The following is a 20,701-nucleotide window of genomic DNA, read 5'->3' as shown; positions in this document are numbered from 1 at the left end:
GAATAAAGGATGCTCTCGGTAAAATATCACATGTCATATAAATATCAGCTACTATTTATTCTTTCTCTTTATCAATGTTCCTAGTATACACACCAAACTTTCTTTAACCTCCTATTTTTGAACTATCAGATTCATTTTTTAAAAGATTTTGTTTATTTTTAGAAAGTGGGAAGGAGGGAGAAAGAGAGCAGAACATCAATTCATTGCCTCTTGTAAACACCTGATGGGGACTGACCCTGAAACTCAAGCATGTGCCTCAGCAGGAATTGAACCAGCAACCTTTTGCTTTGCTGGATGACACCCAACCAACTGAGCCACACCAGTCAGAGCAAACTATTAGATTCACTTGTGAGCATGCATTTTCTTCTATTTTTCAAAATGTCCACTCTGTAAATGAAAAAAGAGAAAAAATACTCATGACAAAGGACAGGGATTCTTGATGTGAAAAGAGGATTTTTAGATAGAGACAAACTAAGCTTATAATCATTGACAAACAGTGAACAAACAAAAGGTGTTCAGTGGAGTTAGTAACAAAGAAACCCAAGTTAAATATAAGATGCTTTTCGCCCCACAGGTCTGGGTACCATCTTCATGAAAAGGAGATTTACACTTTTAAAAATATCTCTTTGGGCCCTGACTGGTGTAGCTCGGTGGATTGAGTACAGGCCTGTGAACTAAAATGTCACAGTTTGATTCCCAGTCAGGGCACATGCCTGGGTTGCCGGCCAGTTCCCAGTACAGGGCACATCAGATGCAAGCATACATTGATGTTTCTCTCCCTCTCTCCTTCCCTTCCCCTTTAAAGATAAATAAATAAAATCTTTTAAATAAATAAATAAATTTTATTTCTTTAAAACAAACAAATACATAAATTTAAAATGTATCTCTTTGGCTGCTGGCTAGAGATTCAGCCCTGGGGCAGAGCCCAGTTAACAAGCTTTGGCAATTATCAAGAGAGGTGCAGGTATACCAAGTAAAATATGAAAGTTAGCAAACAGTTCCACCTCATTGCCCAGCACTGCCTTTATCCTCCCCACTCAAACCTCCAGTGTAGTTTTGCAAATTTTCACCAAGATATTTGGGCCCAGAGTAGACTTCTAAGCTGGCTGTTCAAAAGAAGTGTAATATGAGGCACAAATGCAACTTTTAATTTTCTAGGAGTCACATTTTAAAAAGTAAAAAACAGTTCCTCAAAAAATTCAGTTACCACGGGATCCAACAATTCTGCCACTAGGTGTATATCCAAAAGAACTGAAAATTTGTCCACACAATAACTTATACATGGATGTTGACAGTTGCTTTATGCACAATAGCAAAAAAAAGTGGAAGCAACCCAGATGTCCATCAACTCTTGAAAGAATAAACAAAATCTGATCTGTAACTACCAATAGACTACAATTCAGCCATAAGAAGAGATGAAGTACTGGTAGATGCTGCAACATGGATGAACGTTGGAAACATTATGTCGAGTTAAAGAAACCAGTTACAAAGGACACATATTGTATGCTTCCATTTATACAAAGTGTCCAGAACAGGCAGATCCAGACACAAAGTAGATTACTGGTTGCCATATTTGGGAAGAGGGGCAATGGAAAGCAAAGCTAATGAATATGGATTTCTTTTGGGAGTGATGAAAATATTCTGGGATTGTAATGGTGGCAGTGATTGCACAACTGTGTGAATATGTTAAAATCCACCAAATTGTGTATTTTAAAAGGGTAAATAATGGGATTGTGAGTTACATCTCAATTAAAAGTATACATAAAAGGAAACTGGTGATATTAATTTTAACCCAATTATATCCAAAATATCATTTTAAAGGTGTTTGACATAAAAAGTTATTAATGAAACATTTTACATTATTTATACTTACCGAGTCTTCAAAATCTGGTAATTCACACAAATTATCTTTTTAAAAATTAAATACTTTTAAATTTTATTGTTGTTCAAGTAGAGTTTTCTGCCTTTCCCCACTACCCCAGCCAACTCCACACCTCATTCCCGTTTCCAACCCTCCTTGTTTTTGTCCATGTGTCCTTTATAGTTGTTCCTGTAAACCCTTTACCCTTTTCCTCCCATTATCCCTTCCCATCTCCCCTCTGGTTACTGTCAGTTTGTTCTTAATTTCAGTCTTTTGTTATATTTTGCTTACTTGTTTGTTTTGGTCATTAGGTTCCAGTTACACAGATTATTTCAATTTAGATTTTAAGATTTCATCAGAAATATTAGATCTGCATTTATTTATTTATTTATTTATTTGAGAAAACTGGTTTAATTAAGGTGTGGGAATCTGATACGTTCTAAGAGTGAACTCTCATAGCTAGACTGCAGATAGGAAAAGTATACACCACACAGTCCTCCACCTCCCTTTTCTCTCTCCTCTTTTCCTTCCCCTAGCTCCTGACCTGGATGTATTTGTGTTTCCATGTGGGACTGCTGAAGAGAGATGGATAATCGTTGATTTTCCTGGAGTCATGATACCCTAGGTTCTGTCCTGAAGTCTCCTTTTCTTCTGCCTTCAAGCCCTCCTCCCCCACTAGATCTGCATTTAGATTTTATAAAATTTACCTTCGAAAAAGTAGTCAAAATGTTATCAAGAAGTGTTTAAATGGTAAAGTATTTTTAAATTTTCTTTGTCAATAATATTTTTTAAATTTACTTATATATATTTTTAGAGATTGTATTTATTTATTTATTTACTTTAGAGGAGAAGGAAGAAAGAGAGGGAGAGAAACATCAATGTGTGGTTGCCTCTTATGTGCCCCCTACTGGGTACCTGGCCCACAACCCAGGCATGTGCACTATACTGGGGATCAATCATCTGGTGACACTTGGATTTGCAGGCTGGTACTCAGTTCACTGAGATGAGACACACCAGCCAAGGCAATAATATATTTTTTAAAAGACAGACTTCTGGCCAAGATGGAAGTAGGTAGACACACCGTACCTCCTCCCACAACCAAAAGCACAACAACAATTTAAAAACAAAAAACAACCAGAACTGATAGAAAATTAAGCTGTATGGAAGTCTACAACCAAGAAGTTAAAGAAGACACACTCATTCAGACTGGTTGGAGGGGCAAGACGGGCTCTCAGAAAGGACTTGCGGCAAGGTGGCAACTGGCAGACCAAGCACCAGATTTTGGAGTGGGACGTGCAAGGCTGCAACTGGCCACCAAGGCTGCAGCGGCGGCTGGTGGAACCAGTAGTCCCACACTCAAGTGCAGATAAACCAGGAGAAACAATTGGGGAGCGGTACGGACCATGCAACTTAGAGCTCCAGCGCAGAGAAATAAAGCCTCAAACCACTGTTTGAAAACACCTATGGGGGTTGAGGCAGCAGCAGGAGAAACTCCCAGCCTCACAGGAGAGTTCGTTGGAGAGACCCACAGGGTTCTAGAACTTACACAATCCCACCCACCCAGGAATCAGCACTAGAAGGGCCCAGTATGCTTGTGCTGACCTAAGGAGGAACTAACCAAGGCACATCATAATTACATTAGCCAAGATTAAAATGGAGAGAATCCTCGAAGCAGCAAGAGAAAAGGAGATAGTTACCTACAAAGGAGTTTCCATTTGGCTGTCAGCTGGTTTCTCAAAAGAGACCTTGCAGGCAAGAAGGGGCTGGAAAGAGGTATTCCAAGTCATGAAAGGCAGGGACCTACATCCAAGATTGCTCTATCCAGCAAAGCTTTCATTTAGAATGGAAGGGCAGATAAAGTGCTTATCGGGTAAGGTCAAGTTAAAGGAGTTCATCATCACCAAAGCCTTATTATATTAAATGTTAAAGGGACTTATCTAAGAAAAAGAAGATCAAAAACATGAACAGTAAAATGACAGCAAACTCATAGTTACTAATAACCACACCTAAAACAAAAACAAAAGCAAACTAACAATAGAATAGGAACAGAACCACAGAAATGGAGATCACATGGAGGATTAGCAACAGTGGAGTGGTAGGAGGAAAGAGGGGGGAAAGGTACATAGAGAACAAGTAGCATAGATGGTAGGTAGAAAATAGACAGGGGGAGGGTAAGTATAGTATAGGAAATGTATAAGCCAAAGAAGTTATATGTATGGTCCATGGACATGAACTAAAGTGGGGGAATGTGGGTGGGAGGGGGTGTGCAGGGTGGAGGGGAGTGAAGGGGAGGGAAATGGGACAACTGTAATAGCATAATCAATAAAACATATTTTAAAAAATGTAAGACAACACATCCAAGTTGTTCCAAACACACTTAAAAAAAAGTTTTCCAATAAACAGAATCAAACATCCATTTTTAGACTTAAAATTAAATTCAATTAGAAGTTCAGCTCCTTGGTAGTACTATTTATGTTTCAAAAGCTCAATTGCCACATGGGGCTGGCGGCTCCAGTTCAGGGCAGCCCAGATATAGAATATTTCCATCAGCACAGAAAGCTCACTTGGCAGCACTGCCTTTGAGGGTTATTGTGAGGACTAACGAAACTGATGGACCTAAGTGGGTAACTCTATGTCTGTCCAGATGTTAATATAATACTTAATACCGTGTAGTTATTTCATTGCTACATCCTCTAGGTAGCCCAGTCTTCATGGCAGGGAAAGGCCTAAGCATATTAAGCATGACTTTCCCTTCATCTTGCAACTTAGAACTCAGTTCTGCTTCTTATAACACCTCCTAAAGGAGCTCCTCACTCCCACCTTGCACTTCTCCCTCTGCTTGCCCCAGTTCAGGCCTGCATTCCTCATCACCCTCCTGTCCTTTCTCCCTCCACCCTCCCAGGGCAGTGCAAGTTCCTGAAGGGCATCCCCAGGACTTCTCCACCTCTAAGCTATTCCTCCACAAATCAGCCACCGTCATCCTTTCAAAATGCAGTTAAGCAGATTAACTTCCTCTCTTCACCCACGTCTGACCTTGCCAGATCTGGCCCCTCCTGCGAGTCTGCCTTTCCACCCCAGGCAGGATCTGTAAGTGCCTCAGGGCCCTTCCCCACTTGCCTAGGCCTCTTCCCTGCAACAACCTTTGCCCAAGTTGACTCCAGTCACTTTCTTAGTGTCCCCCTGTCTCACTGCATCACTGTACTTTTTACTTCTTCACAGCACTTGCAGTTGGTAACCATTTGCATGTGACTGATTAAAAAAAGCTTTGAGTTAATAGTATTATTCCTACTCCGGCAGATTTTCTTAAATGAGGCAGGGTCCCATCTGCCTCATTGATGCCCTATCCCCACGGCTCGGCACACACAAGTACTTGTATGTGAGCCCTTTTTTTCCAAGGAGACTTTTTAAAGTCTGTCTCCTTTAGAATGCAGCCTCCACAAGGTAAGAGGCTTGCCCTTGCATGGAGAAAAGACTGAAATACCGCCTGAAGTAACAGAGATTCACTTGTAGGTTTCAGGGAGCAAGGATGCCTGAGGCAGCTGTGGGAAGCAGCCTTGGTAACTGCCCCAACTGCCATCTTCCATTCCCCTGCTCCAACCCCACACACCCACACACTGCCTTCTTCCTGCCTCTGGGCGTTGAAAGGATACATTCTCTGAGTAGGCAAAGCAAGCAAGGACATCCTCTGCATGGTGAAATGAGAATAAGTACAGGAGGAATGAATCTGAATATGGTGTTTGAATGTCCACCAGAGTGTCTATTATAAAGGTAGGAGCATAAGGGCATTCAAGAGCCCAAGGAAACCATGGGAAGGCAAGCATCTTGCCGGTCAGTGGAAGTGGAGCATATGTTCAGTCATTTCATGTTAACTGACATGATTTCAGCTCTGGCCTGGTGTGATTAGCAAATTTAAAGATTTTATCTGTGGGGAGACAGGGAGTGTCATGACATTTCTAAATACAATAGTCAATTCAGCAGTCCCCAATCAGGTGATCTGTTCCTACCTTGGTGGAAAACCAATTTTAAAAGATTGCAAAGATGACTTAAGGGATTTTCAAGGGTAGTTATGCCCACACTTCAGCATTGGTACTGATCTTAGAGCTGGGGTTCTGTGTAGAAGCCCTTTAGCCATTATCCTGGTTAGACCTGATAACAACTCACCCTTCTTTGCTCTCCGCCCTGCCTCTAGCCTATGTCCCCACAACCATCTTTCCACTAGTTGCTCAAAGAGCCAATTCCATTTTGGTCAATCCAATCAACTTCCAAAGGAACACGACCAAAGGCATGAGATCACAAAACACAGGCTCAATTGCAAAAGATGAGGTCCAACACTTTTTTCAAATCAAACACTTGCATACAGGAAACCTTCCAGAGGAAAAAACAAACCCGATCTGAGAAGCAAGTTTCCCATAAGGTTTCAACCACAAAATCTACTGTAGTCCCTGAAATCAAATGTTTTCTTATGAACCAGCAATAAAGTTGGAAAATAAGATTGTAAAAAACATACCTTGTGTTTTGCTCTTTTCCTCCCAGGAAAAGCCAGCCAGTAACAGTCTGTTTTGGAAGCTGGTGCTGGGGACGGCAGGGGGAAGCTCCCTCAGACATCTCGGAAGAGACCAGCGTTTGCGCCACGGTCTAGGCTTGACTTTGCGCACAGCCAACGGTTTCCCATCTGGCTTTGACTCCTCCTCGGTGACTTTCATGAAATCAAGTTTTCCGGGGCCTCACAGCAAGCCCTCTACCGACTCAGAGAGACCTACCAAGGAAAAGAAAGGAGTCTGGTCTTCACCTTTACAACCCTCAGCCTTTTATAGGCCCTCTCCCAGCAAGTCCAAAGGAGGGTCTGAAATCCCTGCTTCATTTGCATAATTTAAAGGTTTACTTAAGGTGTGGCTCGGAACAAAACAACCAATGGGAGGACGACTCTAAAGAAATTTTGAAGCCTTGCTTTTTTTTTTTTTTGAAATATAGTGCAAAAACTCCTCTTTAGAACTTTCACTCCTAATATTCACGATGGCACTTTGTTAAGTGGATAAATAGATAGAAAAAGTTGAGCTATGGTCAAAATAAATGTCTGCTATTTAAACACATGCATTTTATCTTATCCTTTCTTCCCTGAAGGCTTAGCTGTTAATTGGATCTTAGTGTTGACTTCTGCCTTTTACCTGGGTGGCTACCAAATCCAGCCCACTTTAGATAATACCCTTATAATTTTTTAATCCTTACCTTAGGATATGTTTTATTGATTTGAGAGAGAGAGAGAGAGAGATACAGCAATGTAAAAGAGAAACATAGATCATTTGGCTAAATTATTTGAAGTATAATCATGCAATGGAATACAGCAGTAAAAAAGAACTGATTATTGAGACACGCAACATGAATGACCCACGAATATGTATGATCCTACTTATATGAAATACAAGAAGAGGCAAAACTATTCAATGGTGCTAGAACTCAGCATCATGGTGACAATTGGATGAGAGTGTGCTGCTTTGGAGGGGGCATGAGGGAACCTTTGGGTGCTGGAAATATTCTATTAGTTGGTACAGATCTGCATGGTGGTTGTGAGATGTGTATGTATGTGAAAACTATCCACCAGTACATTCGAGATTAGTGCACTGTACTGTATATAAGTCCATTCTTGTTGTTCATGGTAGTTGGCTTGGAAGTAATTTTAAACAATATAATCAATAAAAATCTTAAAAATGCAAAAAAAAATGTGGCACTATGTACACCCTGAATAGGACACTTCACAGTTTCAGAGCTGAAAACACAGGCAGATCGTTGGTTACTTTGTTTACAAAAGTAAGCAGCTGGAAATGTGCCTGTGGGGAAAGTCACTTTTGCTGCTCTGCACATGTCTATTAATGACCTTGGTAGCATTGTAAGTATTGACTTGAGGGTGACAAGTCATGATTCCCACACATTCTAGCTCTGAGGCCTTAAGGCCTGGGCAAGGTACCTTCTACATCTTTCAAAACAAAACATACAAAACACTTCTAAAACAATATTTGCAGTTTCTTTTCTTCTTTTTTTTGTGGGTGTATATGTAAAAATGCAGTTTCTTAACAAATGTAAATTTACTGCACAACCAGCAATTCCATTCTTAGGCTTCTACCCAAAAGAAATGAAAATATACAACCCGACAGACTTGTGCTCAAGCACTTGATACGTTGTTCACAACAGCTGAACACTGGAAGCAATAGAATGTCTATCAGCAGGTGAATGAGTAAATAAAACAAAGTCTATCTATACAATAAGATATTATTCAGCCATAAAAAGGAATGAAGTTCTGATACCAGCTACAACATGTTTGAAGCTTGCAAACATGATGCTAAGTGAAAGAAGCCAGATCAAAAGGCTACACGTTGTAAGATTCTATTTCTGTGAAAGGTCCAGACTAAACAAATGCTGGAAGATGGAAAGTGGATTAGTATTTTCCTGGGTCTGGTGGAGTAAAGGGAATTAGCTATAAACAATCAAGGGATCATTTTAGAGCAATAAATTCTAAAATTAGATTATAAAGATGGTCTCCCAACTCTGTAAACTTTCTAAAAATTATTGAATTGTACACTTTGAATGGGTTGATTTTGACATGTAAATTATAACTCAAAAATTAAAAAATAAGACACTTCCAATATTGATGTATAAAATCTGCTGCAGATGTAACTATTAGCTATATGCAGCTACTTGAATAATAACTACTTACAAAAGTACGTTATGGCCTTGACCAGTATGGCTCTGTTGGTCAGGCATTAGCCCAGAAACCCAAAGGGTCATGGGTTCAGTTCCCTCTCAGGGCACATTCCTGGGTTGTGGGTTCAGTCACTGGGCTGGGCGAATATGACAGACAAGTGATCAATGTTTTTCTCCCTCTCTTTCTCTCTCCCTTCCCCTCTCTCTAGTATAAAAAAATCTTTTTTATTTAAAAAATATATTACCAAAGTGTTGCAAGTTCGATTCCTAGTCGGGGCACGTTCCTGGGTTGCGTGTCAGGTCCCCAGATGGGGGTGCATAAGAGTCAACCACACATTGATGTTTCTCTCTCTTTCTTTCTTTCTTTCTCCCTTCCCATCTGTCTAAAAATAAACAAATAAAATGCTTTTTTAAAGAAACAGTTAAAATTAATATTTTTAAAAAGGTAGCTTCAAGGCGTTAGATTTTTTAAAAATTGATTTCTTTGCTACTATTGGTGGGAATGCAGTTTGGTGCAGCCACTGTGGAAAGCAGTCTGATGATACCTCAAAAAATTAAAAATGGATCTGCCTTTAGACCCAGTGATCTTACTTCTGGAAAGAAGCCCTACCCGAAGGAACCCAAAACACTAATTCAAAAGAACATAAGCACCCCTACATTCACTGCAGTGTTATTTACAATCACTGAGATATGGAAGCAGCCCAAGTATCCATCAGTAGATGAGTGGATAAAACAACTGTGGGACATTTACACAAGGGGATACTACTCAGCCGTAAAAAAAAAAAAAAAAGTCCCAAAAATGTACCTTTTGGGACATTATGGATAGATTGGGGAACATTATGCTAAATGAACTAAGCCAGTCAAAGAAAGACAAATACCGTATGAGTTCACACATATGTGGAATCTCATGAACAAACTGAACTAACAAGCAAAATAGAGACAGACTCATAGGTAGAACAGGATGACAGCAAAGCAATGCGGGGAGGTGAGGGGGTGGAAGGAACAAGCAAAAAGGGAAAAGGACTTGTGGGCATGGCCAACAGTGTGGGGAATGTGGGGCTGGGCTGGGAGGGGGTGTGAGAGGACTAAATGGTAATGGAAAAAATAAAATGAAAAATAAATTAAGCTAATGGGAAAGAAACTATTTATTAATTTATTTAGAGAGCATGGAAGGGAGGGAGAAAGGGTAGAAATGTTGATGTGACAGAGAAATATTGACCGGGTTGCTCTTTGTATGTTGCCCTGACTGGGGGCCGAATCCACAACCGAGTCATGTGCCCTGACAAGAATCAGACTTGTGACCCTTTGGTTTGCAGGACGACACCCAACCAATTGAGCCACACTAGCCAGGACAATCTTTTTTTTTTCCCCCCATGGAAGCTGTGGCCTGACAAACTGCAATTCCCTCTAAAATCCCTGACACCTAGCTACCCTAAGGCCCTCTGCTGAAGTAACACCTCTACACCTTTGTTCTGGTCATTTCTACGGCCTGCAGGTGGAATCCTGGTCATTTTTTCTGGGTGTTGCTTAAACTTTTACTCTTTTTGATGTTTTCCCAAGAGACCCTTACTCTCTATACCCTACCCCAACCCCCCCCCAAATAATTGATTATCCCCACTCCTTGCTTTGTTCTAACTACAAAATGATTAAATTCTAGAGGTCTGCTTTACAACATAAAGCCTGCAGTTAAACGTGGTGTTTACACTTAAAAATTTGTTAAGAGAGTAGGTGCTGGCTGAGTAGTCAGTTAGTGGGAGCTTCATCCCAAGATGCACCAATGTTGTGGGTTTGATCCCCAGTCAGGGCACATACAAGAATCAACCAATAAGTGTATCAATAAGCAAAACAACAAAACTCTCTCTCTCTCTCTCCCCCTTCTTCTCTCTCTCTAAATTCAACAAATAATTTTTTTTTTTAATTTAAGGGATAGATCTTCAGTTAAGTGTTCTTGCCAAGAAAGAAAGAAAGAGCACACGAGAAATCTTTGGGGGATGATGAATATGTTTATTGCCTTGATTGTGGCAATGGTATCACAGGTATATATGCATGTCCAAACTCATCAATATGTATGCATTAAGTAGTACCATTTTTGTATAGTAAGTATACAAAAAAAAGATGAAAAAAGCATGTGATAGAAAAATAAATAAATATAACAAAACAGTGTGTTGCACATTATATTAAAAGAAATTTTTAAAAATATATCTTTCAAACCCACTATTTTAAGCTTCATGTCACTTTCGGTTTGTTATCCAAAGTGATAAAAAGCTACATGACAGCTAAGGGGGACTTAAAAGCATGAACAGCAGGAAGGAAGGAAGGAAGGAAGGAAGGAAGGAAGGAAGGAAGGAAGGAAGGAAGGAGGAAGGGAAGGAGGGAGGGAGGGAGGGCAATGTGGATATGATTTAGCAGTGGAAGTTTCATTCATTCATTCATTTCTTCAACAAGTGTTTACTGAATACCTCATATGTGCCTGGCATTGTGCTGGGCGCTGGAAATGAGAGTATAAGCCAAACAAATGTAGCAACCAGTTCCAGAAATAGGAGAGCTCCTGGAACTGATGGAGTTTAAAAGCTAATCGAAGTCAATTGAACTCATTTCTTTCTGAATCCAATTATTTTTGGCTGTGTACCTGATGCCACCAGCAGGGGATTATTCATCTACAATCATTCCTTTGGCCTTATTTTCTCATGGAAGAGACAGACAAGAAGTGACTCTAAGTGCCAGGAAGAGCAGCAAGGCAGGCTGAGGGAAGAGAGTAGCAGAGGGGGCACTTCCAGAGATGGAAGTCCTAAGGTGAGGCCATAGAATGTAGGAGTCGGATGCCCTGGTATCACTGACCCCCAGCCTGACAAACATTGGGGAAGGCCTCTCCGTGCCTCAGCCTTTGGATTCTGGGAAATGGAGATACTGATGACAGTCCCTGGACTTACTCTCAGATGGAAGGAAGCCACACAGGAAAACTGAGCTTTGGATGCTACTGTCTTGGGTACACTGACCGATACACTGACTGAGCAGGAAGCCCTTGGCTTTTAGGTCCTCTCCTTCAGATTCTGACATTGTGCCACAGACTAAGAAAGGTCACCTCACCACTACTCAGAATGTCCAAGGTAATAATAATAATAATAATTTATTCAGATATTTAATTGATCTCCCACACTCTTCTGTCGGCTCCACAAAGCAGGAAGAACTTCCACTGCCTCCTTATCACCTCCCCAGGGCCTGCACATGATTGGGGCTCAAAAACGATTTGGTGAATGAATGAATGACTCTAAAGACAAGATGTGAGAAAATGCCCTATGTTGTATTTTTTACCTTAGAAGCCACTTAGAATAGAGTAGGATTAGGCAGGGCCTGGGGGAATGGAGGGTGAGGCAGAGGGAAGGTGTAGGTCCTCCACCCTTCTGTGTCTCCACACCCCTGCATATAGTAGGTGTTAAAAAATGTGCATTGGATGAGTGAGTGGATGTCCTGCCTCATCCTCTCTGTCCTTGGAGGGCAGGAGTCTGTCCTGTTTCCCTTCCAAGACAAAAGCACACTCACATGTCCTGTGCACGGCGTTTATTCATGTCTCACCTTCGGATTCTTCTGTTCATTCACCAGGGGCTTGAGGGACTAGCTGAGACTTTCATAGGCTGAGTTGCTGGAGTAGAAACCACAGAGCACCCATTCGATCCTGGCGTGAGCAGGATGGGAGCTGATTCAGACTCAGCGCTCATCTCCCTCCGGGCACATCTGCCACCAGAGGGTTGGCAGGCAGCTCAGAGGGCAAAGGAAACAGGACAGCATGCCTCAACCCCTGACCTTATGCTGAGATGCTCATGACACCTCTAACATGGATTGTAATTTTCTTCTCCCTGCCAAGGTTCTCTACAAAGAGAGAGCAATTTTCAAATTTAGTATGCACAAGATCCCTGGGCAGTGTTAAAATGCAGATTCCTCAGTCCCACCTTGGGTCAGGTTGGGCTGGGGCTTGGACATCTAGTTTCCACCAGCCCTCCTACCAGACTCCCTCCCCCCTCCCCCCTCCCCCCACACAAAATGACTCTGATAGAGCTGGTTTTTAGATCACTCACTGGGAAACCCTAGGAATATGAAATGCTATTTTTTATTCCAAAAGGGGATAGCTAAACAGGGTGTGAATTTTTCTCTTTATTCACATTTAGATAGAATCAATTAGGTCTAGAAAATGTCTGTGCTTTTAACTTCCTATCACTCCTCTTAGGATAATAGTACAAGCCAGAGCAAACATTTATTCAGGACCTGCTAGACAAATTTGCATAACATCGCATCCATATTTGCATTTTTATCCTCACAACACATCCAGGAGACAGTACAATAATTATCATCTTTATTTTTCTGAGGAGAAAACAGATAACTTGTCCGAAGTCACCCATCGCATAAGAGGCAGAGCTGGTGTTTGAACTCAAGGCTTTCTGAACTGCTGTACCATGCTGCCTTCATACACCAGAGACTCTGATCAGGTGGCAGGTTCCAATATGCAAGATGAACAGCAAGTGTTCCCCAGGGCATAGATTTCTCATTGAGAGCTCGTGTCTTTTCCTCCAGTGTGACAGTGACCTCTATCAGACACTCCTTCAAGTCCTGGGATGCTGTTGACTGTAGGTGGAGATTGAATTGGTTAGGAATTTGATGCAAGGGTTTGGGGTGGTCAGGACCAAAGTTGGGACCCAAAAGGCATTAGGTTTGTTTTCAGCACAGCGCCACCTAGAAAAGGGTAGATTTTACTGCTGTAAGTGTTTAGACACATAGATCAGGTTGGCCTGAGTGGAAAGATAATGTGGGCAGCAGGATCACTACCTGGTGGCCTCCTCTCTCCTTTGCAGAGGTCAGAGATGTCTCAGGAAAATCATACCTATTTTTGCCTCCTCCAATTTGCAAGAGCCTCATGCACTCTGTATGACAGGGTGGCCAAGGCAGAAAGAGAGGACACAACCTCTTCTCTCTTGAAATGGACAGAATGAGATCTGATGTATAGCTGCCCCTGTTATGACTTCCTAAGAGGTGCTGTAGTGGGCAGGATAATCACCCACTCAAAAGGGTACACATCTTAATCCTGGGACCTGTGAATATGCTGTTTTACATAACAAGGGAGAATTTAGGTCGCTAATCAGCTGACCTTAAAAATAGCGGTTTGTATCCTAGATTACCCAGGCAAAAAGAAAATAATCACGAAGCTTCTTAAAAGAAGGAAGATAGAGATAGAAGATTCAAAACCAGGGATATGACATGGTGAGAAATATTTTGCCAGCCTTGGCTGGCTTTGAAGATGGAAGCGGGACGTGAGCAAGGAATATGTGCAGCCTCTTAGAGAAGCTGGAAAAGGCAGGAAAACAGCTTCTCCTCTAGAGCATCAAGAAAGACATATGGCCCTGATGACAACTTCATATTAGCTTTATGAGGTCCCCCCCAACAGAACTGTGACCACCAGAATTGCAACAAAATGCACCTGTGTTGTTGAACCCACTGCGTTTTTGGTAATTTGTTATGGCAGCCATAAGAAACTAATACTGTCACAGAGCACTAACGCTGGGCATAATGCTCAGGGACCCTTGTGCAGTGTGGAACCTGCTTAACTATCCATGGCCTCCCCATATCCTTGACCACACCACACAGAGATTGACACACACACAGAGGACACTTTGTGGCTAGAACTGAACTCTGGAGATGCTATAATCCTTGGAGTAATCTAGGAGCAGAGGAAGTCAGGCCAAAGGGAGAATTATTCCAACCTGAAGACAGAAACAGAGCCAAGAGGCTCTTGAAACGCAAATTAAGTCCATGTTTCTGATGGCTTTCCAATTCTGGACTCCCCTGAGGTTCTGCGAGCAGCTATGTATCCTTATACTAAACTCTCCCCTTTGCTTAAACTAGCTGCATTTCTGCAGGCTCCAACCAACCCAGGAAGCATTTGGTTATAGCCATCACTCTCCTGAGTTGACAGGGAGACAATTTTGCTGAACACTCTGGAGAGTGAGATTCGGATTATACCCAGTTTACAAAGGGGTGTGGTGGTGCTGGTGTCTCTGGAAGTTGTGATGAAAAGTGATGTTTGATTCTCCGTGGTTGATGGATGAGAATTTACCCACCTTCTCTCACCCAAACCATGGCTATTCTAGGAAAGCTTCTCTGGTATGAGAGAAACTTCTACAAGGAGAAGCCTCTGTGTTATATTAAAATACATTTCTTCAATGAGCCCTAAAAGAGTCTTGCTAAACAACCTGACTCCAGGCCTTCCCTGTTTTTCTATGTCACAAGGCCCAGGATGTTGAGTTCATAGCCAGCCATGTGGTAAGTGTGGCTCTTTCTCCTTTCCATACGGAACACCCTGGCATGTAGGAGTAAGATTTTTTTAATATCAGGTCTGATATTAAAAAAAGGTCTGATTTCATCATACTGATTGATCTGCTGTGCAAATGCAGGGTAACCTTGTGTAAATGAAAATGTCCCCTCTCGCCCTGGCTAGTGTAGCTCAGTGGACTGAGCACCAGCCTGTAAACCCAAGGATCACCGGTTCAATTCCCTGTCAAGGGCACATGCCTGGGTTGCTGGCCAGGTCCCCAGTTGGGGGTTTGCAAAAGGCAACTGATTGATGTTTCTCTCTCATATTGAGCTTCCTTTCACATCTCTTTCTACCTCTCTTTCTCCCTCTCTTCTGCTCTCTCTGAAGGTAAATAAATGAAATGTTTAAAAAAAAGGAAAATGTTCCCTCTCTGGGTACAGTGCTCTCAGTGATAACACAATGGGGATGGAGCAAAGGGGTGCAGTCCTTGCGTGACATACCATGTAATTAACCATTGTGTATTTCCACCTCCCTTTCTTCAGGTTCCTCAGCGAGAACCTCATATGGTCCTGGGCTGTCTTCTCTCCTTTCTTTTCTCCAACTAGCTTAGGTTGGTTAGAGTAGTTCATCCCCCTGACCACTGGATTGGCTTATGAAATAGGCATGTGATTCACACAGGGCCAATCAGAAACTTCTCTAGGATTAATAGATAGATATTGGGAGGCAAAAGTTCTTCTTATGGGCAGCTGAACTAGGGAAGGCGAGGGGGTCTAAAGGCACCAGAGGCCATTATTTCTGCTACCTGGAGAGACTATCCATGCAAATAAAGCCAAACAGCAACTCACAGAACAAAGAAAGAGAGAGCAAAGGAAAGAGAGAAAGCACTTACCTCTGAAGTTCCCAATGACTTTTACCCATAAATTCAGTTACCTTCTAGCTAAACTCTTTGGGTTTGGGTTTGCACTCAGATGAGAAAGTCACATTTTGTGGGGCCTCCAGTTTATGTGCTTTGGAGAGGCACTTCTGAAGTAAAAAAATAATAACACAAAACAAAACAAAACAAAACAAAAAACCCAGAGTTTAATTATAATGATAAAATTAGTAGGAAACAAACAGCAGGCCACATTGGCCCAAGAGCTATACTTTGCTGACTCTTGATCTAATGCATTGAAGGGGGACATATGACTTATAAACATAACACCTAAAACAAAAAAGTTACTAGGTTCCCTCCCAGAGCTTATGAAAGGATAAGATAGGGACCTCAACTCAAGCTACACGACCCTCACATTTAAGGTACAACTGTTTGTACCCACTTAGGATCAGTAAGTTTATTTGTTTGCATCTATTACTTTTTTTCTGGATATTCTATCAGATTAAGATCACATACTGCCTCATGACTACATTCATCCCCGAGTCTGTCTTCAGGGCACCTGGTAGCTGAAAAATGGTTAAGAATATTTACACTCTGTTTTTTAACTGTACCCCCCTCCTCCCCCCCAAAAAAAGAAAACACAATTCTGCCAGTACTCGCTGTTCTCTCTCCTTTGGAAACCAATTAAGCAGTTTCCTGCACTCAGTTCAGTTCCCACTAACAACATAGATAAACTTAATAATAAGCGTGAGCCATTGTGCTACGTGTTTTAAAGACATTTTCTTATTTAGTCTTTTTGATACAATGGGAGGTAGTCTGGAGTGGGGTACTATTGCTCTCCTGCTTGGTATCCAGTCTTTATTTTCTTGAAATCTAGAAATATGTGTAGCCCACATAACTGAGGGCAGGGCAACATCATCCTCAACTGCAGGGGTGGGCTATGATTAGTCTAAATTTGGCTAAAGCTGGTAACCCCATTTCTCTGCCTGTGATGGGTTCAGGAATCCAAGCCTAAGCCAATCGGCTTTAGGCATTGCCCTGTGAATGGGTTTTCAGTCTGTGGGTGGGTATGAGACTTAAAATTGGACCAATTGCACTGAAAGAAATTTTATCCCATAGGTAGGGGAAGGAGCTGGGGACGTTCTATTGCTCAATGGATATGAACAACAAGGCACGTGGCCTCAGTTACTACTGAGAAGCCAGAAGTAATCTAGTAACCACCAAAAAAAAAAAAAAAAAAACCTCAACCAGATAGAGAGATGGAAAATTTCCAGGTCCTTGGTAACCAGATTCAGCTTTTGGATTAGCCATTACAGAAGGCCACCTTACCTCTGGCCTTTTTGCTATGGGAGATGCTATATTTTCTTATGGTTGATATAACTTTTTGTTCTTCACAGCCAAAAATGTCTGGCTGATGCATGTAGATATTTACCTTTGTTTTAATTTGACAAAACTGAACTCAAAGATATTATGTAATGTAAATGAGTCACTCAACTAGTAAGTAGCAGATCTGGGTCTCTCTGACTTTCATACTAATTCTTAAATCACACCAGAATAAGGACTAACTTGAGCAGTCATGCCCTACCACCCCCAGTTGCAACACAACCGATGATAGTGTCAAGAATACCTACTAGTAATAATGATGATGATGATGATGTTGTTGTTGATGATGATAACAATATTTGTTAAATGACTACTACCCAGCAGATACTGTTCTAAGGAACTCATCTGCATTTATTCTTGTAAGTAGTTACATTTATTTCCATCTGGCAGATGAGAAAACTGGGGCATGGAGGGTTTAAGCAACCTGTTCAAAGTCACATAGCTAGTGAGGTCCCAGCTGTAAATTACTCACTATACTAAACAGAAAAATGCACTTTAGTACTGACTTCCACTGGCCAAGCTGAGAAACTCTCACCTTAGGTGAATTTTAACCATAAATATCTATCACCTGAAAGTCTGAAAGTGGGCTGTGCGTAGGGCTTGGATGGGGTTTCATGGTGTCTGGAACCCAGGCTCCTTCTACTTGCTGCTCTGCTGTGCATGGCTTTCATTGCATAGTTAGACTGGGTGCTGCAACACCATTCTAACCCTTCCCAGCCTAAGACCCACCCCCTCTTTCAGAACAGTTCCTGTAAATTGCACACACCACTTCAGCTTCCCTCCCATCGGCCAGGATGTGGTCAATGGCCATGTCTATGGCAAGGGAGCCTACGAAATGCTGCGTGGCCATGCGCTCAGCTACAAATGAGGAGATCTATGACTTTAGAAGAAGAGATATGGTGATGACAGTCACCTCTTCTCCACCCCCTATTTGCAGGCTCCTCTTTACTTCCTAGCACAGGTCAAAACCTGTTATTTAGTTGTCTATTTCCTTTGGGACATATTCTCTCCTTTAAATGTAAGCTCTGACAGGGTGAAGACTTGACAGTGTTTTGCATTCTGTGTCCCGTTACCTGACACACTTCCTGGCACAAACTAAGCACACGGTAAATTTTTATTGAATATATCAATACTTGTTAAAGCCAAATCATTTCTAGAAGATACACCATGTAGGTAATGAGTGAGCTTGATAGCATTTTGCCTACCACAAAGTCAGAGTATTAAAAGAGAGTTATCCAGATGATTGATTGCTGGGTGGGTGGTTGGGCTGGTGGCACCTCTAACTTCCCTGTGATACTAAATCACAGTGTGCCCCAGGTGGACAGTTTCCAGAAAGAATGAATCCTACCTTTGCACGGCTAGGGACTTCATCAATCTTAGAAACCTCTTGTAATGTTCCTGGGATTATGACAGCCCCTGCCCAAAACTCTGAGTGTTACAGAACCCCGGCCTATGTAGTTCTGAAACAGTTGTGAGGGGTCCAATTTCCCACTGCCAAGTATCGTGTCTCCTAAACCAGAGTTTGGTGAAAAGGAAATAAATTATTTATTTAAAAAACTATACAGATCTAGAATGATGGCAGAATTCTGCCATTAAGTCCTGCTCCCTTTAAAATACCCCAAAACACACACACACTCTCCTGCCTCCCTTTTGCCAAATCAGGCAAGCCTCAAAATATGCCAGTCAGAGGTACCATCTTTCAGAAAACAAAAACCAGAAAACAAAAAAAACAGGAGTTAGGGGCTCAGCATTTTCAGTCACAGTGCAGTATCTCCCGGCAACTCCCAGTGATCTGTGTTTGGCTAGGTAGGTTCCATGTTTCCCAGCACCACCAGCCTTGTCACTGTGTTCTCCAGATCTTAATTCAAAACTGTGAGGCACCCCCTTATACATCAGACCTCATGGCGAGCTGGTGGGGGCCTTTCTAAACCCTCAACTCCTTCCCAAACCACATGGCATAGAGAAGCAGGGGCCTCGTGGCTGCCGCACATAGTTTAAATCCCAGCCTGGAGCTTCCAGCTCAACCCCATTTCTGACTCCTCCCACAGTGGGTTACATCTGCCAGTTCCCCGTATCTTCTGCCTTTCTCTGGCTGCCATTATCAGTCTGGGCAGACACAGCCCAGTGAGGCAGGGCAAGACACCCCCTTGTCTCTCACGCAGGCACTGTAAACTTCCTTACCACATCATGAGTTAAAGTCACACCTATCTCCCTGGCCCTGGGAGTGGCACAGCTTTTTAACTTAAATATTAAGCTAGCCAAGTTGCCACAGATATGCAAGGTACTTCTCAAAGGCCTTCCTCTGCTTTCCCCCAAGCCAAGTTTCATGGGAAATATCCTCTGAACACTGTTACTGTTACACGAGCACCACTGACAAATTTATCTCCCTAAAGGGCACTTAGCTCCTTTCCCAAAACCTCTCAGTGTTGTCATCTTATGATAAAAACCAATTCCCATGACAGTCATTTGAGGTTTTCTCTCTTTTCTGATTAGTATCACCACTTTTAGCATATAGAGTATATGGCTATGGCATCCCAGAGACCTAGACTCAAATCCTGCCTTTTCTCTTACTAGTTCTGTGATCCTGGGCAAATTACTAAACTGCTACGGCCTCCATTTCCTCATATGTAAAACAGGGATAAAAATACCTATCTCATAAGAATGTTGGGAGGATAAGATAAGACAATGATGGTCTTTAGAACAAAGCAGGGTGTGTATACTCACCTCTCGGCACTTACCACTGATGATCCTTATTATTACTTTGGCTGTATCTATTCTTTCATCTGGCTAGTCTGGTCTGACAACCACGTCCTAAGGAGGAGTGGCCCATTCGTGCCAATTTCAAGCAACAATGAGGATGAAGATGAAACAACTCACATTTATTGAAGCTTATTCTGAATCGGGCCACACTGCAACTTCTGTGGGCCCTTTCCCCAAGAGAAAGATATATTTTGTGACTGCATTTGTACAAAGATAATTTATTTCTGATAATAAAATACATTAAAATATTTCCATGGGCCCCTAAAAGTATGAGGGCACCTAAGCCCTGTGCCTATTATTTCTAATGGAGAACTTGGCCCTGGAATTCAACTCTCCTAAGCACAGTCTCATTTCATTATCCCAACAGCTCCATGGAGCAGGGACGGGATGGAGCAGGGACTGGAAGGAGCACCTTTCATGTCTAGGATTCATTACTAAAGACTTGGTGTAGTTTTAAATTTATATAATTGACCAGCGAGCCGGACTCAAATTGGCAAATGTTTCCATTTCCAAAAAATATACATGTGGCAGGAATCATCAAATTATATTCAATATCCTGAGCCTCACATTGCTCAGACCTAGTATCTTTGGAAGTTTCATGATTTCTGATGCACTTATATTTCAGGGGGAAGGTGTTTCAAATTATTTTAGATCGGTTGCACTGAGCAAGTTTCATTAATATTTGGTCAGTGGTGCTACTTCAAATTCATAGAACTCTAACAGTACTATATTGTTAGACCCATTTTAGAGTTGGGTCTACAGAAACCACCCGAGACTGATTCCAGAGCTCTGGATCTCAGCCACACCCTATCACCCTTGCACTTATCTT

The 20,701-nt window shown here is 41.9% G+C and overlaps 1 protein-coding gene across 1 annotated transcript in view; it reads right to left on the bottom strand.

Annotated features, from left to right (window-relative positions):
• LOC119041356 (uncharacterized) overlaps positions 1-6,564 on the bottom strand; it is a 64,248-nt gene extending 57,684 nt beyond the window's left edge. Inside the window, exons 1-2 of the mRNA XM_053672136.1 lie at positions 6,369-6,564; positions 2,406-2,542 (exon numbers count right to left, since the gene is read on the bottom strand). Of these exons, the coding sequence (XP_053528111.1) occupies positions 2,406-2,542; positions 6,369-6,564 (333 nt within the window). The remainder of the gene's footprint in view (positions 1-2,405; positions 2,543-6,368) is intronic.
• Between the last annotated feature and the right edge of the window lie 14,137 nt (positions 6,565-20,701).

This window comes from Artibeus jamaicensis, unplaced genomic scaffold (genome assembly GCF_021234435.1).
Source record: "Artibeus jamaicensis isolate MK-2021 breed Jamaican fruit bat unplaced genomic scaffold, CSHL_Jam_final contig_729, whole genome shotgun sequence".
NCBI lineage: Eukaryota > Metazoa > Chordata > Mammalia > Chiroptera > Phyllostomidae > Artibeus > Artibeus jamaicensis.
Note: the sequence above shows the minus strand (reverse complement) of the source record. Positions and strands in the feature narration are given on the sequence as shown.